This window comes from Elephas maximus, chromosome 1, assembly GCF_024166365.1.
Source record: "Elephas maximus indicus isolate mEleMax1 chromosome 1, mEleMax1 primary haplotype, whole genome shotgun sequence".
Taxonomy (NCBI): domain Eukaryota; kingdom Metazoa; phylum Chordata; class Mammalia; order Proboscidea; family Elephantidae; genus Elephas; species Elephas maximus.
The window spans coordinates 29,550,366-29,577,494 of NC_064819.1; the positions used below are offsets into that span (position 1 = coordinate 29,550,366).

The window sequence follows — 27,129 nt, forward strand, 5'->3', positions numbered from 1 at the left end:
ATAAATTCAGTACAAATTCCTGTACTCACAGTCCTCTATAATTTGACCTCTCTCTCTCTCTGATAAACTCTCTCCCTGAGCTATATTCACTATTTCCCAAATTTGCACAACTTTTACATGCTGTTCCCTTTGCCCACAATGCTCTTCCTTACTGCTGCTGTCTGTTGAGATCCCAGCCATCTTTCAAGACCCATCTCACAAACTAGCTCCCCCAACCGTTTACTGAGACTCTCAGCCAGCTGAAAATTGGATAGCATGTTGTTAGTATCTTTCTTATTTATTATATTCTCATTGCCATTTGAATCATTTATATGCTTGTTTTATACCCCTATTATATAATCATGTACCCTTACGATTGCAAACCAGAAAGCAGTTCAGGTCCTTAAAGAGACACCCTGTCTTGCTCATTTTTGTACTTCCTATAGAATCTAAACATTCCTTAGCCTTAAGACATGCTCAATAAGTACTCACTGGATTTAAATGAAATAATAACACAGACATATCTGCTCTCAGCTACTACATCTGGAGAGAGACCCAAATTCACAGTCATTTTGGGGAAAAAAGAAATATCTTGTTACAGTGTCCCATTGTGCCTTTTTCTTCTATTCTAACCTAATTTATTTTTGTTTTTTAATTGTGGTAAAATAAACACAAGATAAAACTTGCCATTTTAACCATTTTCAGGCATACGCTCCAACGGCATTAAGCACACTGCTGCACAAACATCACCACTACAAGTTTCCAAAACTTTCATCACCCCAAACAAAAACTCTGGACCCATTAAGGGACAGCTCCCCGTTCTCTCTCTTTAGCCCAAGGTAACCACTAATATACTTTCTATCCTTATGCATTTGTCTATTCTAGATAGTTCATATAAATACAACTATACACTCTCTGTCCTTTGTGTCTGGTTTATTTCACTCAGCATAATGTTTTCAAGGTTCATCTATGTCGTAGCATATATTAGAACTTCATTCTTTTTTTTTTCCTTTTCAACTCTTAACCTAGTTTTATTTTCTTCTACAAAGCCACATCTAACCCTTCAGATATGAGGAAGTACAAGATTTGTGACAATACATTAGATTTTTTTCACTCAGTATTCAACCTAAATCATTCAGCTTGGGTTAGGTTTTACAATGTTTCTTCCTCAAAAATGAAAAGCACCTTTTCTGTATAAGATTTAGAATTTAAAAATAAATACCCAACATATCTAAGCTGGACGGTCCCTAGTAACAGTGGTTATCTCTAGAAAAGATAACTGAGTAGGAAAGAGACAGCAGAGACTTTTCTCAGTACATACAGTTTACCTTTAGAATTTTGTTTCATCCATATACTTTTCTTATTTAAAAAATAATTTTTAAATTAATATTCAGTACCTAATCTCGGTCTTTTGGCTGGTATTTCATCAGTGTCCACTGTGGAAAACAGACTGCTGAAAGGAGACAGAGGGGAAAAAAGTGTATATATATACATATATGTATAGTACATATACATATGCAGACATATATACGTAAACATATCCACTTCTACGAGCAAACTTACTATTTATACAACACACTCTTTTTCCACCCACTTCATCATAATTATGAGATTCAACTGATGGTTTAAAAGAACACCGCTCTATGGTGTTGTTAACTGCCATCAAGTTGATTCTGACTCGTGGGGACCCCAGCAGGTCTTTAGCATTTGAGGATTTAACACTAAGGTTTTTAACTATTTGAGAGTGACCCAGAACTCCCTATCATATAACAATCTGTAATCAAGCTGAGATACAAACTTGAAATGGGCCATGAGTCACTTAGCTAGTAGACGAGCCTAGGTAAGAGCCCTGAACTAGTAGCTTTTTTTTCTCTCCAGAAATTATTTGAAAACAAGCAAGGAAATCATTTGAAAGATGATCCCAAAGAAAGTTACCTTCTACTTCAAACAATAAACATAAGCAGTCTTAAAATATAGCTCCTAGCCAGGAAAGGTGTTATGTGCATCTTTATCATGGAAATTTGATTACAGTGGAAATAAAGAATTTGCCAATTCAGGAACATTTCTAAAGGTATACCACAAGAATGTTAAAGGCTCACGGCATACTACCAATCATCTTACTGAATACTTTTAATGATATTCACCAAAAAAAAAAAAAAAAAAAAAAGAACAGAATGAGATCCAGGAGGATACCATTCACTTCATGACTTTAAACACACCAACCAGACGCCCTGACTTCATTCTGGCTGAAAAATGGCTTATGTTGAGAACAGTGATTTTAGATTAAGGATGTGAGCACTTAAAGTGTGGTAAAGAACAGGCTTTTGATCTCCAAACCACTGTTCTCCTGACTAGCAGGGATTCACAAAAGGAAGAAAAGGGAAGAGAAACATTCCTTTCCTCGGTAACTCTGTTGTACCAAGTGTGTCCTATGCACCAGATACCACAGAAGGCCCTGCGGCAGACTAAACCAATACTACCTTTATATATACTAAGCATCAGGTTAGGTACTTTACAACATGATCTTAAATGGTCCTCCTGTCAACCCAGCCGAAAGGTAGAGAGGAGGAATAGGTTGACCTCATGCCCTTTTTGCAGCATGTAACAGAATTTAGCCAACTGCCAATTTCATCAATGGCCTGCATCCTCAGGCGCCCGTATTATCATCTTGTTCTCTCAGCTCCCAGAAACCATTTTTTTCCATCTTCTCTTATTTTGAAGCTTAAAAACAATGAAATTAGCACTTCATCACCAGAAGTTGGGGAGCGGGCCTGTATGGTGTTTTATTCTCTAGATAAATTATTTAGTCAGGGAGTAGATATTATAAAAGGGGATAAACCAAGGAATAGATGCTAAGTAGTAACAGCTTTTAGTTTCCCCCAAATTTTATAGCACAGACTAGTGATCTTTTTGAAGAATGAGGTACCTAACTTCTTGTCTCATAGGCCGATTTTAAAGCACAAAACCACTCCCCCCGCCTCTCAAACACACACAGCGTTTGACAGCTGTTTCAGAACAAGACAGCTGCTGTCTCCTGGTGCTAAGAGAACACTGCTCGCAGTCACATCCCTTTGGGCAAGCTATGAATCTCACTTCTCTTTAACTGTCCTAACTGCCCGACGATGACGCTTGGGAATCTGCTTCGTAAACAGTGAACCACAACAAAGACAACATTCCTTCCCTGTTTAGCTTTCAGCATAAAGGCAACAAAATACGACACAGCCCGATTTGCTGTCAGCAACCACTCGGACTCTGACAACAGGAAAGAGCCTACCACCGGCGGCCTCTCCAAAGACCACCTCTCCCCGGCTCCTTCCTTCACCCGGAGCCGCATCCTCCCAGCGTGGAGGGAGTGGCTACGTCACCAGGATACCCGCGACCCGCACATCTTCGGCCTCATCCCAGCCAGCGGTTCGGCTGAGCAAGGCTGTTGGACCTGGATCGGCGCGACCCCGGGCTGGGAGTGGGGTACAGCCAGGCCTGGTTGGCACTCAGTCCCCTTCTCTTCTCACCTGTTCGAGCGCCGCCTCTTCAGGAGGGCCCGGGCAGGGGGCACCGGCCGGTCACAAAAACGGAAAATGGTGCCGAGAATTCTAACCAGCCATTTGTACATACCAGGCCCCAGCAGCAGCGGCGGCCGATACACCCCGAGACGCAAACCCCAGAGCTTTCGCCGCCACTGCCGCCTTTGCCGCCTCCGCCACCACCGCCAAGGCTCAGTCGCCGACTTGTGACGCAATTCGAAGGCCGGCAGATAAAACGTCCCCAGGGCTACAGGAGGCCCCGCCCACCACCACTCCCGACGTCACCTCCTCCAGCCCGACCGGAAAGCCGTCTGCGTTCGGATCTTCAGCCCCACCTCCCCACAAGATCCCTGTGGGCGGGTCCCGGCCCAATCGTTGACGAGATCGAAAGGGATGTGGGCGGGGTTTTCTCTCTAGCGGAGCCAATGCTGAGGCGGACCGCGGGACAAGGCCCACAGGCAACACGTGAGGGCGTCTGCACCCGGAAGAAGCGCTACCGGTCCCTGAAACAGTACAAATTAAAAAACAGAACAAAACCCGTGACCCTCAAGTCCGTTCCGATTCACAGCGCACCCTATAGGACAGAGTAGAACTGCCCCATAGAGTTTCCAAAGACCGGCTGGTGGATTCGAACTGTCAACCTTTTGGTTAGCAGCCAAGCTCTTAACCACTGTTTTTGTTGAATGCATAAGACAAGGGTAAAAACAAAAAATAAAAATAAAGACAAGGGTAGGCCAGGTTAATTAAAAAATGTTTATCGTGATCGATACCTTTTATTTTGCATATACCGTGTGCCCGGGAACTTCGCGTGTATTGTCGCCTTCATTTCTCCCTGCAACCGCAGGCGATAGAAGTCTTGTGCTCATTTCATAAACAAGAAAACTGAGGCACAGAGCTATTAAGTAATTCGCCTTGGATCACAGAGCTGCCTAGTGGCGGAACTGAAATTTGAACCGGAGTCTGACCACCAGCGCCCGTCTCTCGCCCTTGAGGTCAGTCTACTAGGAGAGACGTGTACACAGATAACTACAAGTCATAAATACAAGGTAGTTGGCTGTTATAAAAGTGTGTGCAAAGTGCAGTGGGAGCCAGAGAAAGGAGAACCACACGCTGGGGGAGACAGGGGCAGGGTAGAACTGCTCAAGGAAGGCTTCACAGAACCTTCGGGACGGAAAGACACCCGCTGCCTACAAGGCCAGCCAGGGGTGCTTTTCATTACCCTCCCTTTGTAACCTAGAGATCACACTTGTAGTTAATTACCAAACATAGAGCAAGACCCCAGCCGATTTAATGATAGAAAACCCAGTACCCCCTGGATCCAACACCCCCCAAACAATTCGCAGAATCCTCAAAGGTTTTGTGTTCCACAGATCCATCCCTGTCTGCACTTGTTCTTCCACCTGTGATTCAGTTAAGGCTGGCACTGTCCAGTACAGCCTCCTCAACAGACCAGAAAAAAAAAAACAAACCCATTACCTTCGGGTCCATTCTGACTCACAGCAACTCTGTGAGACAGAGTAGAACTGCCCCATAGGGTTTCCAAGGAGTGGCTGGTGGATTCAAGCTGTCAACCTTTTGGTTAGCAGCTGAGCTCTTAACCACTGTGCCACCAGGGCTCGCCTCAACAGACAGTATTCTTGAATTCTGCTGCAAGTCACCTCCTAAAGCTCCAGAACCATCAGCCTCCCACCTGAGGCCACTACCACTTGGGGCTGGGGGTGGGGAACAGTTCCTAGAAGGTGGAAGCAAGTCCCAAGGGTTGACCCAGGTCCTTCCGTTAATTCTTCAAAGCCTAGCTACCATCAGGCTGTTACTGAAAGTTTGGGAATAACGGAAGGCCGAGAAGAAGACTTAGAGTTAGCTATTATTCAGTATCTACGGTCCATTGCTCATGTCCTCCAGGGACACTACGAGCCCTAAGGCCACTCTCCTCAACATCTTTTCATAGGCCACCTACCTGTCCCATTTTAGGCCAGACTCCCAGTAAATTTCACAAGATTTGGGAGCCCTCTCAAAAGAAGATAACATTGTTATGCAGAGCAGTTCAGCTATTAATAGCTCAACCCTCCTTTCCACCAAAAGAGGTCGTCTTTATTCCCATACTCGTTTTTTTTTTTTTTAATCCTTTGGGTGGTGGATTTTCTCCAAAGCCAAAGAGCAGCCTTTGAAGAGCAGCTTTAGAAGAGCAACTGATCATAGAGATTTAAGAAATATTGGGGTCAAGTCTCAGAGTACCCCAGTACAAAACACCAAGACAATTTTCTTGCTTTTCCTGCCTCGTTAATAGCACCTGCCATGAAAAGGGAACGTGTGTTGGCTTCACCGACCTCAGCTGGAATCCCAGGGCCTTAAGCACAAGCGTGCACACACACACCTCCACATACCCTCTGTGTCCTCTTAATGGCCAGTGGAGGGGCTACCCTCTAGAATGGAAAAAAAAAGGCGGGGACTCAGACTTAAAGTTGCTCCCGCCTGAGATTTGTCCAACAGATGGTGCCTTGTAGTCCACAGTAGGGTTGTGAGCCAAAGCCCCTCCACTGGCCATGGAGTATGGTTACCCTTAAATCCAACCCCATCACTGCTAAAGGTGTTCCTGGACCCAAGAGTCCCTCACTGGAGAGTCAGGGGAGAATGCCCCGGGGCCAAGTGGAGTAACCAGGATGTTGAGATTTCTGCTTTTGATTTGGTTAATTTGTGCCCCTGTACCGCAGGAGGGGCACAGCCTCATAGCTTCAGCCTACGCAGGATCCGTCTCCCAAACCATGCTCTGGTTTTCTGCAAGGATCCTAATCCCCCTCCCTCGGGGATCCTTACCTTCTAGCTCTTCCAGGCCCCACCCCATTGTCCTCAAAACCTACCTCAGTTTCACAGGTCAAAGAAGACTCAGCCCCCCCAATCCATCCTTTGGTCTTGCAAATTTTCCCTGTAGCATTCATTGAATGTAAAAGATTTCTGCTCAGCTTTGGTTTTGCTGACCTCTTTGGGGAACAGAGTTCTGGACCATTTAATGGAGGTAGGCACCCAAAGATGGGATGTTGTTGCTTTGGTCCTGAAGTGGGCTAACCAAAACCCCAAACTCATTGCCATCCAGTTGATTACAACTCATCCTGACCCTGTAGGGCAGAGTAGAACTGTCCCATAGAGTTTCCAAGGAGTGTCTGGTATATTCCAACTGCCGACCTTTTGGTTAGCAGCCAAGCTCTGAACCATTGTGCCACCAGGGCTCCAGGTCCCGGTTAGAGTGGGAGAAAAATATATAACAAAATTAAAATTCATAAAAAAGACCAGAGTGACGGGTCCGATAGAGACTGGAGGAACCCTGAGGCTATAGCCCTAAGACACCCTTCTAGCTTAGAACTGAAGCCACTCCCAGAGATCACCTTTCAGCCAAATAATAGATTGGCCTATAAAATAATAACACCTGTGGAGAATGTGCTCCTTAGAACAATCAACTACACAAGAGTAAATGGGCAATGTTTGCCCAAAAGCAAAGATGAGAAGCAGAAAGGGGGCAGGGAAGACAGACAAATGGAAACGGGGAAGCCGGGTGGAAATGGGGAGCATGCTGACACATCGCAGGGATTGCAGCCACTGCCACGAACACTTTGTACATGAATTATTGAACGGAAAACTAGTTTGTTGTGTAAACTTTCACCTAAAACACAATAAAATGTTCAAAAAATAAAAAGTCCACATACTCCTTTCTCATACTGGATTTCATTACAAAACTTGCCCACATTTACCACAAACAGCTTGGCCTTGCTCTGATGGAGAAAGAGCAGCAAGCCCTATGCACGCCTGTTTCCTAATCTATAAAACGACGTTAATAAAATCTGCCTCTCAGATTTACGGAGCTTACCTCTGTGCCCAGCCCAAGAGCCACCTGCCATCAAGTCGACTCGGACGCATGGCGACGCCTACGTATGTCAGAGTAGCACTGTGCTCCACAGGGATTTCAATGGCTGACTTTTTAGAAGTATCAAGCCTTTCTTCTGAGATGCCTGTGGGTGGACTCGAACCTCCACTCTTTCGGTTAGCATGTGAGAGCATTAACTGGTTGCACCACCCAGGATTTCTCTCTGGCACAGGTAAGTGCCTAGTGCCTCTCTTTCCTCTTCTTTCTTATCTAAAATCCATGGGACTGATGCACCATTATTTAAAACTTCTCCCCAAATTTTTGTTTATTAGGTTTTTTAAAGAATTAAAAAAAAATTTTTTTTATTCTGCTTTAAGTGAAAGTTTACAAATCAGGTCAGTCTCTCACACAAAAACTTATATACGCCTTGCTACATACTCCCAGTTGCTCTCCCCCTAATAAGACAGCCTGCTCCCTCCCTCCATTCTCTTTTTTCGTGTTCACTTCGCCACTTTCTAACCCCCTCTACCCTCTCATCTCCCCTCCAGGCAGGAGATGCCAACATAGTCTCAAGTGTCCACCTGATCCGGGAAACTCACTCCCCGCCAGCATCCCTCTCCAACCCATTGTCCAGCCCAATCCATGTCTGAAGAGTTGGCTTCAGGAATGGTTCCAGTCCTGGGCCAACAGGAGGTCTGGGGGCCATGACCACCGGGGACCTTCTAGTCTCAGTCAGTCCACTAAGTCTGGTCTTTTTACGAGAATTTAAGGTCTGCATCACACTGCTCTCCTGCTCCCTCAGGGGTTCTCTATTGTGCTCCCGGTCAGGGCAGTCATCGGTTAAGCCCGGCACCACCTAGTTCTTTTGGTCTCAGGCTGATGTATTCTCTGATTTATGTGGCCCTTTCTGTCTCTTGGGCTCGTAATTACCTTGTGTCCTTGGTGTTCTTCTTTGTCCTTTGATCCAGGTGGGTTGAGACCAATTGATGCATCTTAGATGGGCACTTGCTAGCGTTTGGTTTTTTAAAGAATTTTTAATGAGAAAAAATATTTTGCTTCTGTCTGGTCATCCTGCATACAAACCTTGCTAGACCAGCGTCTCATGGAATGTTCTGTGCAGCACTCAGAAAACGGATAGTTACTGAAAGCGCTGAACTTACATCTATTTTGTTTGATACATTATTTGTAAGGAAGCCATGGTTTCTAAAACAAGGTTGCCCTATTCCACAGCAATTACTTCTTAGGTCAAAAAAGTTGTGTGCAGTTGTTAATCTTGTTTTGTAATGAACTACCAAAAAAAAAAAAAAAAAAGATTGATTCACATAATGATGTAAAATAGCAGGTTAATAGAAAAGTTAGGTTCCCGTTGCTGAGAAGATAAAATCCAATGTACTGAAGGTGGCAAACAAGGTTCTTTACAACCTGTCTTGAGATTACTTTATCATTTCCCTACTCGTACACAGCAAACTCTCAAATCACACTTCTCCTGCCTCCAAGTCTGTTCCCTCTCTCTGGAATGCTTTTCCTCCCACCTCCTTCACCTCATGAACTCCTGCCTATTCTTAGGAACCCTGATCAAAGGCACCTTCTCTGTGAAGCTTTTCTGACGGCTCCTCCATCTGGAATTCCCAGCATCCAGTTGCTCCCCCCTCAGATCTACTGTTGAATTTGTATCCCTATCTTTGTATTTCAATCTTTTCTCCGTTTATCATGATGTTGCTCATTGGTCCAGTTGTAAGGATTTTTGTTATCTTTATGTTGACATATAATCTACACTGAAGGCTGTGGTGTTTGATCTTCATTAGTAAGTGCTTCAAGTCCTCTTCACTTTCAGCAAGCAAGGTTGTGTCATCTGCATAACGCAGGTTGTTAATGAGTCTTCCTCCAACCCTGAAGCCCTGTTCTTCTTCATATAGTCCAGCTTCTTGTATTATTTGTTCAGCATACAGATTGAATAGGTATGGTGGAAGGATACAGCCCTGACGCACACCTTTCCTGACTTTAAACCACGCAGTATCCCCTTGTCCTGTCTGAACAACCACCTCTTGATCTATGTAAAGATTCCTCATGAGCACAATTAAGTGTTCTGGAATTCCCGTTCTTTGCAACGTTATCCGTAATTTGTTATGATCCACACAGTCGAATGCCTTTCCACAGTCATTAAAACACAGGTAAACATCCTTTTGGTATTCTCTGCTTTCAGCCAGGATCCACCTGACTTCAGCAATGATATTCCTGGTTCCATGTCCTCTTCTGAAACCGGCCTGAACTTCTGGCTGCAGCCGTTTTTGAATGATCTTCAGCAAAATTTTGCTTGCATGTGATATTAATGATATTGTTCTATAATTTCCACATTCGGTTGGATCACCTTTCTTGGGAATAGGCATAAATACGGATCTCTTCCAGTCAGTTGGCCAGGAAGCTGTCTTCCATATTTCTTGGCATAGATGAGTGAGCACCTCCAGCACTGCATCTGTTGGTTGAAACACCTCAAATGATATTCCATCAATTCCTGGAGCCTTGTTTTTCACCAATGCCTTCAGAGCAGCTTGGTCCTCCTCCTTCAGTACCATCGGTTCCTGATCATATGCAACCTCTTGAAATGGTTGAACATCGACTAATTCTTTTTGATATAATGACTCTGTGTATTCCTTCCATCTTCTTTTGGTGCTTCCTGCATCGTTTAATATTTTCCCCATGGAATCCTTCACTATTGCAACTCAAGGCTTGAATTTTTTCTTCAGTTCTTTCAGCTTTAGAAACACCGAGCGTGTTCTTCCCTTTTGGTTTTCCATCTCCAGCTCTTTGCACATGTCATTATAATACTTTACTTTGTCTTCTTGAGATGCCCTTTGAAATCTTCTGTTCAGTTCTTTTACTTCATCAATTCTCCTTTTTGCTTTAGCTGCTCGACGTTTGAGAGCAGGTTTCAGAGTCTCCTCTGACATCCATCTTGGTCTTTTCTTTCTTTCCAGTCTTTTCAATGCCCTCTTGCTTTCTTCACGTATGATGTCCTTGATGTCATTCCACAACTCGTCTGGTCTTTGGTCACTAGTGTTCAATGAGTCAAATATATTCTTCAGATGGTCTCTAAATTCAGGTGGGATATACTCAAGGTCATATTTTGGCTCTCATGGACTTGCTCTGATTTTCTTCAGTTTCAGCTTGAGCTTGCATATGAGCAACTGATGGTCTGTTCTGACTGATGATATTGAGCTTTTCCATCATCTCTTTCCGCAGATGTAGTCAATTTGATTTCTGTGTGTTTCCTCTGGTGAAGTCTATGTGTATAGTCGCTGTTTATGTTGGTGAAAGAAGGTATTTGCAATGAAGAAGTCGTTGGTCTTGCAATATCATGATAAACGGAGAAAAGATTGAAGTTGTCAAGGATTTCATTTTACTTGGATCCACAATCAACAGCTATGGAAGCAGCAGTCAAGAAATCAAAAGACGCGAAGAAGTTTCCTGAATAAACTGAATGCTTCGAAGGCCAGCGTAGCAGGGGCAGGGGTCTGGGACCATGGTTTCAGGGGACATCTAAGTCAATTGGCATAATAAAATCTATTAAGAAAACATTCTGCATCCCACTTTGAAGAGTGGAGTCTGGGGTCTTAAATGCTAGCAAGCAGCCATCTAAGATGCATCAATTGGTTTCAACCCACCTGGATCAAAGGACAAAGAAGAACACCAAGGACACAAGGTGATTATGAGCCCAAGAGACAGAAAGGGCCACATAAACCAGAGACTACATCAGCCTGAGACCAAAAGAACTAGATGGTGCCCGGCTACAACTGATGACTGCCCTGACAAGGAACACAACAGAGAACCCCCGAGGGAGCAGGAGAGCAGTGGGATGCAGATCCCAAATTTTCATAAGACCAGACTTAATGGTCTGACTGAGACTAGAAGGACCCCAGTGGTCGTGGCCCCCAGACCTCCTGTTGGCCCAGGACCGGAACCATTCCCAAAGTCAACTCTTCAGACATGGATTGGACTGGACAATGGGTTGGAGAGGGATGCTGGTGAGGAGTGAGCTTCTTGGATCAGGTGGACACTTAAGACTATATTGGCATCTCCTGCCTGGAGGGGAGATGAGAGGGTGGAGGGGGTTAGAAGCTGGCAAAAAGGACACAGAAAGAGAGAGCGGAGGGAGAGAGCAGGCTGTCTCATTAGGGGGAGAGTAATTGGGAGTGTGTAGCAAGGTGTATATGGGTTTTTGTGTGAGAGACTGACTTGATTTGTAAACTTTCACTTAAAGCACAATAAAAATGATTTTAAAAAAAGAAATCAAAAGACGCATTGCATTGGGCAAATCTGCTGCAAAGGACCTCTTCAAAGTGTTGAAGAGCAAAGATGTCACCTTGAAGACTAAGGTGCGCCTGACCCAAGCCATGGTATTTTCAATAGTAAAAAAAAAAATTTTTTTTTTTCTTATCATATGCATGTGAAAGCTGGACAATGAATACGGAAGACTGAAGAAGAGTTGACGCCTTTCAATTGTGGTGTTGGCGAAGAATATTGAACATACCATGGACTGCCAAAAGAACGAACAAATCTTTCTTAGAAGAAGTACAGCCAGAATGCTCCTTAGAGGCAAGGATGGCAAAGCTGCGTCTTATATACTTTGGACATGTTGATGTTAGGAGGGGTCAGTCCCTGGGGAAGGACATCATGCTTGACAGAGTACAGGGTCAGAGGAAAAGATGAAGGCCCTCAATGAGGTGGATTGACACAGTGGCTGCAACAATGAGCTCAAGCATAAGCAGTGTTTCGTTCTGTTGTGCATAGGGTCGCTATGAGTCGGAACCAACTCAACGGCACCTAACAACAACAAGCAAATCTTTGTATTATTGTTATTACTATTATCTTTAATGTGTCTGTCTCCCTGAGGGGAAGGATCATGTCCCATTTTGCCTTATTATTTCTCTTAACGGAAGCTTAAGAAATGTCGATAAATGGAAGAACAAAGAAATGAATCACATACAGTGAAACTTGGAAGAGCTGGAACTCCACGGGCCTGCCTTGCTTTTCCCAGTCTCGCAAGTTTTCCGCCTTTGACGGGGTGCAATCTCACTACTTTTCTATCGTTCTCTCTGAATGGGAAATATTAGAGTTTTCCTTCTCTGGCAGGTTTCTGCCTTACACAGGTTCTGCTTTTCACAGGTTTTACTGGATATGGATTTGGGGCCTGAGAACAGTTAACTCTGATCTCCTTGTAGGATATGAACTGAGGAAACAAAATTTTCTTCCCAACCTTGGACAGCAAGTGAAAGATGGCAGCATGGCTGATGTGGATGGGAAGACAAAGGGTGTTACAGTGAGTCATGTAGCAGCTTGGAGTCCTAGACTAGGGTGTGGTGGGGACATAGGTCACCTTTTCTGATGGTTGAGGCCAATGAGAGTTATAAAAGCACCTCCCCTCAGTTCCTTTACACTTCTATTCCTGTTCTTCCTGTCCAGGCATTTAGAAGTTTGCGTGCCCTTTCTACTCTGCTTTCTGTAGCAAGTGGTTTCTAGAGTTAAAAAAAAAAAAAAAAAAGCCAGTACATAATACTAGATTGGAAATAAGGGTGATTGTGACATTATTGAGTTGTGAACATTTATCCAGGGTCATAGTGCTTAGAAAATTGACCAGTCGATGGGAAACAAGGTGCTTTTCCTCAGAAAATCCTTTATGTATTTTGAAGCCCTGCCATTGGGTGCATATTTATTACAATTATGTCTTCATGATGGATTGTCCCTTTAATCATTATATAGTGCCTTTTTCCATCTTTTATGATGAATTTTGTTTTAAAGAGGTTAGTATTGCCACCCCTGCTCTTTTTTGGTAGCTGTTTGCTCGATGTATTTTTTTCCAGCCTTTGATTTTTAACAAGTTTACATCTTTGTTTCTAAGGTGAGTCTCTTGCAGACAGCGTATTGATGGATCCTGCTTTTTTTTTTTTTTTTAAATCCATTGTCTTTATGCGTGCATTCAGACCATTTACATTCAGTGTAATTATTATGGATAAAAAAGGTGTGAGTTTATTGCTGTCATTTTGTAGTGCTTTTTTGTGTGGTGCAGACATTTTCTTTCTTCCTCTTACTCTCCTGTGCTGAATTCTTTTTGTTTCTGGTTTATTTTTCGTTTCTTTTGTTTTTGTAGATTTTGCTTTTGCTGAGACTTTATGTTTTTCTTCTTTATTTTGATTAGTAGGTTTGTTAACTTTCTTTGTGGTTACCTTGAAATTTACCCTTATCTTCCTAGGTTTGACCCAGTCTATTATTACTTGGTATTGCCTTGCCTTCCTCTCTTTATTCCTTCTTTTATTGTTCTGACATTGTTTTCATTTACAGATTAACTTTTCTGGCTCCCTGTTGTAAATCTTTTGGTCAAAGAATAGTCCTTGAGAGTTCATTTCCTAGGTTGGTACTGGCTGGTATGATCTTGCACCCTAGATTCAGGCTGTGGTCTGATATCATTTGTTCTCATAACCAAAGGACTCCCTTTAATAATTCTTGTAAGTTTGGTTTTGTTTTTATGTATTCCCTTAATTTCTGTTTACCTGGAGATGTCCTAATTTTACCATCATATTTGAATGACAGTTTTGCAGGATATATTATTCTTGGTTGGCAATTTTTTTTCTCTCAAGGTTTTATATATGTCATCCCATGCCTTCTTGCCTGCATGGTTTCAGCTGAGTAATCAGAGCTTAGTCTTGTTGCTTCACCTCTGTATTTTTCTTGAGCTGCTCTCAGGAGTCTTTATCTTTGGGTTTACCGAGTGTGACTATGATATGCCCTGGTGATTTTCTTTTGGGGTCTATCCTATACGGAGTTCGTTGAGCTTCTTGGATGGTCAGCTTTTCAGCTTTCATGATATTAGGAAAGTTTTCCATCAGCAATTCTTCAATGATCTTCTCTGTGTTTTCTGTTTTCTCCTGCTGTTCTAGAACTCTGATCACTTGCAAATTTTTGCTTTTGATTGTATCCCAGATGATTCTCGGGGTTTCTTTATTTTTCTTCTTTTTACTGTGCTTTCAGTGAAAGTTTACAAATCAAGTCAGTCTCTCACACAAAAACTTATACACACCTTGCTACATACTCCCAATTACTCTCTGCCCAATGAGACAGTCCACTGCCTCCCTCCACTCTCTCTTTCATGTCCATTTCGCCAGCTTCTAACCCCCTCTACCCTCTCATCTCCCCTCCAGACAGGAGATGCCAACATAGTCTCAAGTGTCCACCTGATCCAAGAAGCTCACTCCTCACCAGCATCCCTCTCCATCCCATTGTCCAGTCCAATCCCTGTCTGAAGAGTTGTCTTTGGGAATGGTTCCTGTCTTGGGCTATCAGAAGGTCTGGGGGCCATGACCACTGGGGTCCTTCTAGTCTCAGTCAGACCATTAAGTCTGGTCTTTTTACGAGAATTTAAGGTCTGTATCCCACTGCTCTTCTGCTCCCTCAGCCGTTCTCTGTTGTGTTCCCTGTCAGGGCAGTCATTGGTTGTAGCTTCTTCCTTTTTTCTGATTTTTCCTCAAACAAAGTGGTACCCAAGTGTTTGTCTTCAATTTCGCTGACCCTGTCTTCCCTTAACTCAAACCTGCTCCTTGGACCTTCTATAACACTCTCTGTTTCTGAAATCTTGTTTATCTTTTGGATTTCTAATTGTTTTTGTATGATTTCTAGTTATGAATTTATTTTGACATTTTGTTCCTGTATTATTTCCCTGAACTCTTCCATTTTTTTGTCTGTATTTTCCAAGAATTTATCTGCCTTTTGCATGTATTTGTCTATTTTTCCCTCAGTTTTGCCACCTTTTTGTTTCAACTTAAATAAATGCTAATGTTCAAATAGTTATGGGATTTGGCCCATCTTTGGGAATTTTTTGAAATTTTTTTTATTTTGAAATAAATGTATAGAGCCATGGGAATCTGTAAAAATAGTACAGAGAGGCCTAGAGAGGCCTGGTGTAACCTTCATGCAATTTCCCCCAACTGTAACATCATGTAACTATGGTACTATATCAAAACCAGGAAAAACTGAAAGGTTGGCGATTTGAGTCCATTCAGAGGTACCTCAGAAGAAAGGGCTGGTGATCTACTTCTGGAAGATCAGCCATTGAAAACCCTATGGAACACAGTTCTACTCTGACACACATGAGAGTGCCATGAGTCAGCATTGACTTGATGGCAACTGGTTTATACATAGTTCTGTGCAGTTACCATGTGCGTGGATTTGTGTAACTATCACTACAATCGAGATACAGGCCATTCCATCACCTCAAAGATCTCTTGTGCTATCCCTTCATAGTCATACACATCCTCCTCTTCTCCCTTCCCCCCCCCCATCTCTTGGAATCTTTTATGTTTTTTATACTTGACATTTCTCACCAACTCAAAAGAGAAGGGACAGATTCTCCCATTGATTCTGGTGTTTTTGTGAATGCCGGAGATAGAAAGATGCACATACCTAGAAAGCTGAGGTGCCTTCTGGGCCCACCAGCAGGAGAATCATTAACGGTAATTCAAAGAGACCTCCCCACAGAAATGATTCTTATTTCTGTAGTTGGCTGGTTTCCAAGAAAATGTACATTAGCTCTGTCTGGATAAGCATTTGGCATGGTTCTTAAAACTGATAGGACCTCAACAAATATTTATCAGGCAAGTACACGGATCCAACAGGGAGCAATACATTCCATAATGGGCTCCTAAGAGGAATGTGAAACAATTCTCCGTTTACTCCAGAAGCAGTTACTTACAAATTTGTTAAGCCTAGAGCAAGTGGAAAAATACAAGAGCTTGCAGGCAACCTGTTTGGTTTTCCTATTTAGGTTTCTACGAGTTCCTGGGTGGTGCAAACGGTTAAGTGCTCAACTGCTAGCTGAAAGGTTGGTGGTTCCAAACCATCCAGAGGTGCCCTGGAAAACAGGCTTGGCAATCTGCTTCAAAAGACCACAGCCTTGAAAAACCTGTAGAAGATGGTTTTTTTCGGTGTTATTTCCTCTTTTTTTTTTTTTTTTAATTGTACTTTAATGAAGGTTTACAGAACAACCCAGTTTCTCATTAAACAGTTAGTACAAATATTGTTTTATGACGTTGGTTAACAACCCCACGACTTGTCAGCACTCTCCCTTCTTGACCTTAGGTTCCCTATTACCAGCTTTCCTGTCCCCTCTTGCCTTCTAGTCCTTGCCCCCAGGCTGGCGTGCTGGTGCGCCCCTTTAGTCTAGTTTTGTTTTATGGGGCCTGCCTAATCTTTGGCTGAAGAGTGAACCTCGGGAGTGACTTCATTACTGAGCTAAAAGGGTGTCCAGGGGCCATACCCTCAGGGTTTCTCCAGTTTCTGTCAGGCCAGCAAGTCTGGTCTTTCTTTTTGAGTTAGAATTTTGTTCTACATTTTTCTCCAGCTCTGTCCCGGACCCTCTACTGTGATCCCTGTCAGAGCTGTCAGTGGTGGTAGTCAGGCACCATCTAGTTGTACTGGACTCAGGCTGGTGGAGGCCATGGTAGTCCATTAGTTCTTTGGACTCATCTTTCCCTTGTATCTTTAGTTTTCTTCATTTTCCCTTGCTCCTGAAGGGGTGAGACCAGTGGAGTATCTTAGATGACTGTTCAGAGGCATTTAAAACCCCAGATGCTACTCACCAAAGTAGAATTAGAACATATTCTTTATAAACTATGTTATGCCGATTGAGCTAGATGTTCCCTGAGACCATGGTCCCCAAAGCCCATAGCTTTCTACTCTACATGCATGGGAACACCACAAGTTGGAGTCTGACTTGTCAGCAACTAACAACTACATTTGGTTTCCTTAATTTATTTCTCCAAGCAGGAGATGAAATAACGACAAAAACAGACTAAAGGGCCGAGGTTCCCATCTTTCACCTGAAACATCGCAGCTTAAGGTGCCTCCATTCCTAAAATTCCACAGAGATTCTCCGCCCAAGCCCTCTTTCAGCATGGCACCTTCTGAGGGGAGGAAAAGGGATGGACAGTAAGGCCAGTCAGGCTGTGTAATAACAGTAATGCCAATTGGTGAGCACACTCATCTTGGTAGTAGGCACAGTGAATCTTTGCAACTGCCCTGTGAGGCACACGGTTTTATTATCATCATTTTTGTAATAGACAAAACTAAGACTCAGAGGACTTCAGTATTTTGCTTGAGGCTACAGACTAGTGAGTGGAAGGCTTGGGATTTGAACGCCCATCAGTGGACCAGTACTAGGCAGGACTGATGTTCATTAGGTTCGAGGTGGTGTGCAGAAATCTGTGCACAGTGTGATTTAAAGCTCCTGGAGGTGGGGGATTCTGATACACTAAGTCCTTGGCGAGAATTGGTACAATCTACTTCTTACAAGGAATCTCCTGCTAATTCAAATGGGATGCAGACACAGAGAGAATTGATAGATGAATTTATGTGAGAGGAGCTATCACTTCAAAAACACTTTTTATTTTTACTTTTTTTAGCTTAAAGAAGACTTCATGGGATAGTTTTGGTTCAAGGCTTAAAAGTTGTTTCCAGGCAATAGATTTGGGGGTTCCTCCAGTCTCAATGTATCCAGTACATCTGGTTTCCAATAAAAATTTGAAGTGCTGCTCCACATTTCTTTCTCCCTTTGATCAAGATCCAACTATTGGATCCCTGATCAAAACATTCAGTAAGTAGCCGGGCACTATCCATGTCCTCTGGTCTCATGGCAAAGGAGGTAGTAGTTAATGGAGGCAATTAGACCTACAGGCCATTTCCTTCTCTGATTCCTGGGTCTCCTTCTTCCTTTGCTGCTCTAAGTGAATAGAGACCACTTGTTGTATCTTGAGTGGCCTCTAGCAAGCTTTTAAGACCCCAGGCGCTACACACTGCTCTAGGAGGTAGAGCAGAAACTCTAAAAACAATATTAGGTCAATTGATTGGAAAGTCCCACATTTAATGCCCCTAAACCTTTGAACCAAGGAAACTACCCATGAGGTGCTTATTGTATAATATTAACAGCTGCAGCCTTTTTTGTTGTTATTGTTGGCTGCTGTTTTTGTTGTACAACTATGTATGACATTCTATTTGTCATTTCACCCCTTTATTATTATTTTCCTGGTATACAGTTTAGTGATATCAGTTACTAAAGTCAAGCTGTGTATTCATTACCGTTAGTCAAAGCCAGTTTTCCCACCACCATAGACAGAAATTCCGTACTTCCCAACGATGGCTCCCTCTGTCTTTTCCCCTCCTCCTTAACTACCAGTAACCATTGACTTTTATGTATTTATTTGTTTTCAATAACACTTTTGATAAAAAAAAATGCTAAATGGCAAATGGCTTTTACCTGATGCAAGCTTTGGTTAAGTCCTTATTCATTTATTTTAAAACTCTTTAGTCCATCAGAAGCCTGCAAAAGTGTTATGAACACTTCCAACAGAAAGGGAAGTAAACGCCCTATGGACTGTGCCCTGGTGGTGCAGTGGTTAAGCCCGATGGCTGCTAACTGAAAGTCAGCAGTTGGAATCCACCAGCCACTCCTTCGAAACCCGATGGGCCAGTTCTACTCTGTCCTATAGGGTCATTATGGGTCAGAATTGACTTGATGGCAAGAGGTTTGGTTTTTTTTTTTTTTTTTTGGTAACTATGGAGCACAAGTTTAGTTACTTTCAACTCTGAGGTGAATGGATTCTAGCATAGTTCTCTAATGCAAATTTTTGCATTTTTCATTTTTAAAGAGAACTAACTAATAGAGAGATGGGAACTCTGGATAGGAAGAAATAAAAATAAAGATATACAACACACACACACAAAAAGAGCATAGATATATAATCTGAAGCATAGATATATTTTGGCAAATATAGGTCTACGACTGGACTGAATGATATGTTCTTAGTGAAATCTAAACACTGCCCTATGAGGGAGGAGGGTGTGAATTAACATAAAAAGTGGTTTTGTCTACACAGGCCCACAGGAACACTAACTGGATTTGTTATTTCATTCACAAGAACAAGGGGGCGGGGGCAGCCAGGAAGAGCTCAAGTCACACTTGATTTCAACACACCAAGCCAAACAACTAATAAACCGCCCACAGGCAATGAAACTATTTTGAACTCGTCATCCTGCAAATACAAATTATAATACTAAGATATGTATAAATTTTGTAAGGTAGAAAGTACCTGACCTTTTATTGAAAAGAAGGGGAGTCAAAGATTCTGAAAGGCCTGGGACCTGCCTACAGTCTGTTCCTCGGGAACTTCCTGTTGTCACCACACCTTTGGATTAGTTATCTGAGCTGTCGCTGAGCAAAGCTCGCAGTAGAAACTCCCCGGGCTCTGCACAGTGAATCAGTCTCGTGAATGTGACGCGCACTCTCTCCAGTCTCCATATGCTGAGGTTATACTTCTTCATCGGTTTGATGTGCTTGGTGAGATCAGGTAGGCCACTTGTTGACTGGTTTTCTTAATGACTTTCTAAAAATTATCATCAGTATCATTGTCACTTTACATGATATTACCTCAGTCGCTTTAATGGACTTGGTGAGTTTCCTATGGTCATTCTTAAGGAGAGAAGATATGAAATAAAACTACAACACTTTTTTCTGAGTAATATAAGAAACTGCTATTTCTTTGAATTAACTTGGTATTCTTACGTGTAAAATTTAAACATGCCAAAAATTCTAAGATAGTGTTGTTTTCTTTCACAGCTGAGTTTTCTGTGCCTTTCTAACTCTGGTGACCCTGGTGGTGCAGTGGTTGAGAGCTATATCTGCTAACCAAAAGCTTGGCAGTTTGAATCCACCAGGCACTCCTTGGAAACTCTATGGGGTAGTTCTACTCTGTCCTATAGAGTCACTATGATTCGGAATCAACTCGATGGCAATGGGTTTGTTTTTGTTTTTCCTAACTCTATGAAATGAGATAATTTATTTTCTGGGGCAATTGTAATTTATTTTACGATAATATCTAAAAAATACATAGAGGGTGCGTTTTTATAGGTTTCATGCATGAAGGGTTTATTTGAAGTATTCTTAAAGAGAAACATGATTTTATGTGTGTGAACTCCTTAGAATGGTGCCTGGGCATATTGATAACCTAAAAATTATTTTTCATGATGAAGAAATCAAAATGAAAAGAATAATGCACATAGTAAAGTAACAAAAATAAACTGAAATGCTATTTCTTTTTAAAAACTCAATACGTCTGAGCCTTCTTAGAAATACAGTTCTTTTTTTGTGTGGCTTGTGGTAATGAATATTGATATGATTTTTTTGATGGGCAAGAGGGAAATATATTATATATTAGAATTCATTTCTAACTCTGACATATAACCTATATAACAAAACACCCTTTAAACTTACAAAACCATTGCTGGAAATTTATTCTAAAGACATAGCTTTTAAAAGTCTCATATGCCAAGATGATACTTTTAGTAACTCAAAACTGGAAACAACAGAGATATTTCTATATGCAGGAATGGGTTGTTAAAGTACAGTATGTCAACTGAATAAAAAGTGGATCCTTTAAAATAGTTCTGAAGCTGTGCAGAAATGTGGGAACATGCTTGTAAAATAATGCTAAATAAAAAAAGGCAGAACTCAAATTTTAGGTAAACTATGATTACAACTATGCTAAAGTCAGGTATACCAAAAAACCAAAACCAAACCCATTGCCGTCGAGTCAATTCCAACTCATGGCCATTCTATAAGACAGAATAGAACTGCCCCATAGAGTTTCCAAGGAGCTCACCTTTTGGTTAGCAGCTGTAGCTGTTAACCATTACACCACCAGGGTTTCCGAAATCAGGTATGTATGCCTGTAAATAAAGACTAGAAGGGAAATGAAAAATTAAAATAGGGGTATAAGGATTTAAGGCCTACAAATAAATGTCCCAAAATTTACGCTTTTGAAGTTAATTTGATAACAAGTTAAAATTAGACTTATGATATTTTTAACTGAGAAGTAACATTTTAAAGTATATGTTTATCATCTTTTTAAATTAAAAAAATGAATATACATTTACAGATAGCTTAAAGGGTTTGGGTGCTATTGATAGCCTTATCACCCTAAGACAAAAACCTGGTGATGGTTTATGAGTACTTTCTTCCAGTCTCCCATTATATATCTCTCTTTACAAAGTTGGAATTATAAAAACTTAAATTTTTTTTTTTGTGAACTGCCTTTTTATTTAACGGGGCCCTGGCAGCTCAATGGTTAAGAGCTCAGGTGCTAACCAAAAGGTTGGCAGTTCAAATCCCCCAGCCGTTCTTTCCAAACCCTATAGGGCAGTTCTACTCTGTCCTGTAGGGTCATTATGAGTCAGAGTTGACTGGACGGTTTGGTTTGGTTTTTGGTTTTTCCTTACCTCTAAAGTAAAGCCTTGTTTTAAATTATTCTAAAAGAGTATCCCTGATGCATGACAGAATCTAAGCATGCAGAAACACACCGAATAATTTTTGCTTTTTATATTAACGACAAAAGACTCTTTCTTTTTCCCTTCTTTGGCCTGCCATCCAAAAATTAGCAAGTATTAAGATGTGATTCAGAAGTCCCAAGGGCACAAGTCATTTACTTTCTGGGATGTTTCTTTTTGTTGTTGTTTTGTTGCTCTAATTTTTGTGCAGTACTGGGAGGAATGTTTGCTGTAATCTTATCAGGGAGCAAAGCAATGGCAAACAAACTCTAGCGTTCACCAGAATCCCCTAGGGAGTTTATTACAAATGTAAGGGCTCCACCCTCAGTGAGCCAGATGCAGTGGGTCTGGGGCGAGATCCTGGAATCTGCATTTTTAACAAACCTTCAAGGTTATCAGCTTTCGGTGATCCAAAGGACACACTTCGAGAAATAGTGCTTTAAATAAAAGCTGATTGTCACAAGTGGTTTTTTTTTTTTTAAATAATTTTTATTGTGCTTTAAGTGAAAGTTTACACATCAAGTCAGTCTCTCACACATATAAACCTTACTACATACTCCCACTTACTCTCCCCGTAAAGAGTCAGCCGGCTCCCTCCTTCCAGTCTCTCCTTTCATGACCGTTTTGCCAGTACAAGTATTTTCTAAAGTTAAAACCACCAGTTGCAACGGAGTTGATTCTACTCGTGGCAACCCCATGTGTGTCAGAGAAGAGGTGTGCTCCATAGGGATGTTTTTTGTTTCTTTGTCATTGTTTTGTTTTGTCCTTTTTATTGTAGCTAATTAACATGTAGGTAATGCAACATTTGCCATTTCCACAACCTTCGCGTGTGCAGTTCAGTGATGTTCATTATGTTTGTCATGTTGTTCAGCCATCACCGTTAATCATTCCCTCATTTTTCAATCACCCTGTCTCAGTCATCTGGTGCTGCTATAATAGAAATGCCATGAGTGGATGGCTTTAACAAAGAGAAATTTATTCTCTCACAGTCTAGGAGACTAACAGTTCAAATTCAGGGTGTCGGTCCTTGTCATCAATCTTCTCCTGGTGGAGGAGCTTCTCAGGCGCAGGGACCCCAGGTCCAAAGGATGTGCTCTGCTCCTGGCACTACTTCCTTGGTGGTATGAGGTCCCCCGTCTCTCTGCTTGCTTCTCGCTTTTATATCTCAAGAGATTGCCTCAGAACACAATCCAATCTTGTAGACTGAGTCCTGCCTCACTAACTCAACTGCTGCCCATCCTCCCTCATTAACATCATAGAGGCAAGATTTACAACATTCAGGAAAATCACACAATACTGGGAATCACAGCCCAGCCAAACTGATACACATTTTTGGGGGGAGACATAATTCAGTCCATGACACACCCTTCACAGAAGTCCATAGAGTTTTCAATGGATAATTTTTTGTTAGTAGATCACTAGGCCTTTCTTCACTAGCCTCCTCTGGGTGAACTTGAACCACCAACCTTTCAGTTAGCAGCTGAGTGCATTAACGTTTTATACCACTCAGGGACTCCTTTTGTTCTTTTTTAATCTTTTTATTTTGGCAAAAATAAAAAATACACAGCCAAAAATACACCATTTCAACAATGTCTATCTACCCAGTGCCGTCGAGTAGATTCCGACTCATAGCGACCCTATGGGGCACAATGTCTAGATGGTGCAATTCAGTCACACTGATTACATTCTTCAGGTTGTACTACCATCCTCGCTATCTTTTTCCATATTATTCCACCATTATCGTAAACTCCCTGCCGCCTAAGAGTTGCCCTGATCAATTTGATCTCACATAGCTAATTCTTTAAAAAAGGAGCACAATACTCAAAGCAGATGTACTTCACCAATTAAGATAAGCTATTAAGTTTAAAGATTGTCTCAGGACAATAGTTTTGGGGGTTCATCCAGCCTCAATGGCTCCATAAAGTCTGGATTCCATTGAAAATTTGAAATTCCATTTCATATTTCTCCCCTTTTGATCAGGATTCTTCTATAGAACGGGGATTCCTTTTTAAAATTACTTTGCTATTAATATTTTGACCTATGGCAACTTGCATGAAATTAGGTAGATAATTTTTTAGAGAAAATGACTTAGTGCCAACAACGGAGAGAACTATTTCTTCAGGTATTGGAAGTCCCCTCTGGATGATCTGTACCTGTGCTCGCATCATCTTTCTCTGCCGTTGAGGCAAAGGTGAGTGAGAGGATATGATGTGCATATTTATGCAGATGAATAAGAGATGAGAGTGACAACACCTGGCATCTCATCTGTTGTCACCAGTGCCTGAAGGCAGAAATGTCCTACCAATCAAGAGGGCATTTTGCCCACATGTTCCTTGGTTGTTTCTGCCCAGGAGTAAAAGAGAAACAAGAGAAATTCCTCCAGGTTTGGCCCTGGCCAACTGTGAACACTTCAAAATTCCGGCTCAGGACAGGTTTTTAATACCAAATTCTGTGTGATCTTCTGCATAAAAAATATAAAATGAGTTAACTTTCAGATTTAAAAAAATTAATAGAATTTCATGGTAGGGACACGTCACCTCCCTACCCTCTACCTCTCTTGAAAATAGGTGTCCAGCTCAATTTCTAATTCTCTACAAGGCAAAGTTTTTGACTTAAATAGGTTTTTAATTCCAGGATTTTTGAGAATTCCTTCAGAATGGTGTTTTCAGGCAAACCCAAGAGTGCCCTCACATGTGGGTTATTGGAAATATTTTGGCTTCATTGATTAATCTGTGTGAGGGTTGTGTCCAGATATTGAAGTAGCATCTATTGCCAAGTATGCAAAGTACTAAAAAATGAATCTCTTAACCTTGATGTGAATCTCAATAAATGTCTTCGGGCAGCATCAAGTCAGTAAACTTCTGTTCCAAAGAAGTTATTTGCATACAACTGCATCACGTCTGAAAGGGGGAAATGGTACCTTGAGCACAACTTGAAGCCCAAAACTTGAGATAAAACAAGTGTGAGTCAGGGCCCTGCCTGCTTTACTCCCTAACTGGAAACTGAGTATCAAGCTGAAATTGGGTGGAATTTCATGTCTGTTGCTTGTGCTTTGAGGTTAGTACACTATGTGATTGAAGGAACATTTCACCTGCCACAGATCTATCAGAAACTTATAGCTTCATTTTTCATTGTAGTAAAAATGTTAATATACATATAACAAACGCAACCCATGGCCCTTGAGTCAATTCCAACTCATAGTGGCCCCATTCGGTTTCCAAGGCTGTAAATCTCTACAGAAGCAGACTGCCACATCTTCCTCCTGCAGATTGGTTGGTGGGTTTGAACCACTGCCCTTTTGGTTAGCAGCCAAGCACTTTAGCCACTGCATCACCGGGGCTTCTTTATATAAAAAAGATTTACCAATTCAACAATTTTTACACGTACAATTCAGTGACATCGATTATTTTCATCATGTTGTACAACCATCACCACTATCCTTCTCCAAATTATTCCACCATTAACAGAAACTCAGTGCCCCCTAAGCAATGACGCCCTCTTTCCCTCCCCTCCACCCCTGGTAAACCTGAATAAGCTTTGGTCTCTATGCTGTTGCTGTTGGTAGGTACTGTTGAGTCGGTTCTGACTCATAGCAACCTTACGTACAACAGAACTAAACACCTCCTGGTTCTGAGCCATCCTCACAATTGTTGCTATGCTGAGCCCATTGTTGCAGCCACTGTGTCAATCCATATCATTGACAGTCTTCCTCTTTTTTGCTGACCCTCTACTTTACCAAGCATGATGCCCTTCTCCAGGCACTGATCCCTCTTGATAACATATGCAAAATATGTAAGACATAGGCTTGCCATCCTTGCTTTTAATGAGCATTCTGGCTGTACTTCCTCCAAGACAGATTTGTTTGTTCTTTTGGCAGTCCATGGTATATTCAATATTCTTCTCCAACACCACAATTCAAAGGCATCAGTCCTTCTTCAGTCTTCCTTATTCATTGTCCAGTTTTCGTATGCATATGAGGCGATTGAAAACACCACGGCTTGGGTCAGACACACCCTAGTCCTGGAGGTGACATCTTTGTTTTTCAACACTTTAAAGAGGTCCCTTGCAGCAGATTTGCCCAATGCAATGAGTCTTTTGATTTCTTGACTGCTGCTTCCATGGTTGTTGATTGTGGATCCAAGTAAAATGAAATCCTTGACAGCTTCAAGCTTTTCTCCATTTATCATGATGTTACGTATTGGTCCAGTTGTGAGGATTTTTGTTTTCTTTGTGTTGAGCTGTAATCCATACAAAAGGCTGTGGCCTCTACACATTTGCCTATTTCATATTAGTGGGGTCATATACTGTTTGCCCTTCTGTGACTGACCTTTTACTCAACATGTTTTCAAGTTTCATCCATGTTGTGGCATGTGTGAGAACCTTATTTCTCTTGCTAGCTGAGTAATACACCATTGTCTGTATAGACCACATTTTGTTTATCCATTCACCTATTGATGGAAATTTTGGTTGTTTCCATCTTTTGGCTACTGTGAATAGTGCTACTGTGAACATTGGTGTACAAGTTTCTGTTTGCGTTCCTGCTTTCAATTCTTTTGCGTATATACCTAGCATTGGGATTGCTGGGTCATATGGCAGTTCTGTTTAACCTTTTGAACCGCCACATTGTTTTCCCCAGTGGCTGTGCCATTTCACATTCCCACCCGCAATGGATGAGGGTTCCATTTTCTCCTAACCTTGCCAACACCTGTCGTTTTCCATGACAGCTTCATTTTTAACCAGAAGTCCTGCTGCTCAGCATATTGAGGGGTTCAATGTGAACTGCACCTCTGCCTGTTGTCTCTCATAGAATCTCTTCTTGTCCAGACTTCCAATTGCTTCACTGATGGGTTATTTCTGTGGTCAATTCCATCTTCATTTTTCACAGACAACTCTTTGGAAGTTAACAATGGGTCTCCTCTCTTTGAAGAGGTTTCCCTCAATAGGAAATGAAATCACTTCTTCCAAAAACAAGTAGAAGGTAAAAGTTAGAACTAAGGATAACATTGAGACACCGCGGGCAGTTTTATTTAGCTTCAGGGCCCCAGGACCTGTGCAGACACAGAGCAAAAGGATTTGGAAGTTTCATCAGAAAGGGAATGGGTTTATCAGTGATCAGTCTTGTCTCAGAGAATCACACTTTTCTATCCGACTGAGATTCCTATGAACTAAGTCAATCTAGAGAAACAGATCTCAAGCCAACCCGATTTTCTCTGGCAAAAATAGAACAAAATGGCAGCTGTAGCTGGTAATAGGGAATGCAAGGTCAAGAAGGGAGAGTGTTGACATGTCATGGAGTTGTTAACCAATGTCATAAAACAATATGTGTACTAACTGTTTAATGACAAACTAGTTTGTTCTGTAAACTTTCATCTAAAGGACAATTAAAAAAAAATGGCAGCTGTATTT

At 41.8% G+C, this 27,129-nt stretch overlaps 2 protein-coding genes across 4 annotated transcripts in view; one reads left to right on the forward strand and one right to left on the reverse strand.

Moving 5' to 3' along the window:
* SENP2 (SUMO specific peptidase 2) overlaps window positions 1–3,736 on the reverse strand; it is a 32,013-nt gene extending 28,277 nt beyond the window's left edge. Inside the window, exons 1-2 of one of the 3 annotated variants that reach the window (XM_049880952.1) lie at window positions 3,492–3,736; window positions 1,377–1,429 (exon numbers count right to left, since the gene is read on the reverse strand). In XM_049880952.1, coding sequence (XP_049736909.1) covers window positions 1,377–1,429; window positions 3,492–3,592 — 154 coding nt within the window. In that variant the 5' untranslated portion in view covers window positions 3,593–3,736. Of the gene's footprint in view, window positions 1–1,376; window positions 1,433–3,491 lie in introns of all 3 variants that reach the window. The other 2 variants (XM_049880941.1, XM_049880962.1) reach the window with 2 other exon arrangements.
* Window positions 3,737–19,517: 15,781 nt separating this feature from the next.
* Window positions 19,518–27,129, forward strand: part of LIPH (lipase H) — a 38,903-nt gene continuing 31,291 nt past the window's right edge. The window contains exon 1 of the mRNA XM_049880976.1: window positions 19,518–19,748. Within this exon, the coding sequence (XP_049736933.1) occupies window positions 19,700–19,748 (49 nt within the window). The 5' untranslated portion in view covers window positions 19,518–19,699. The remainder of the gene's footprint in view (window positions 19,749–27,129) is intronic.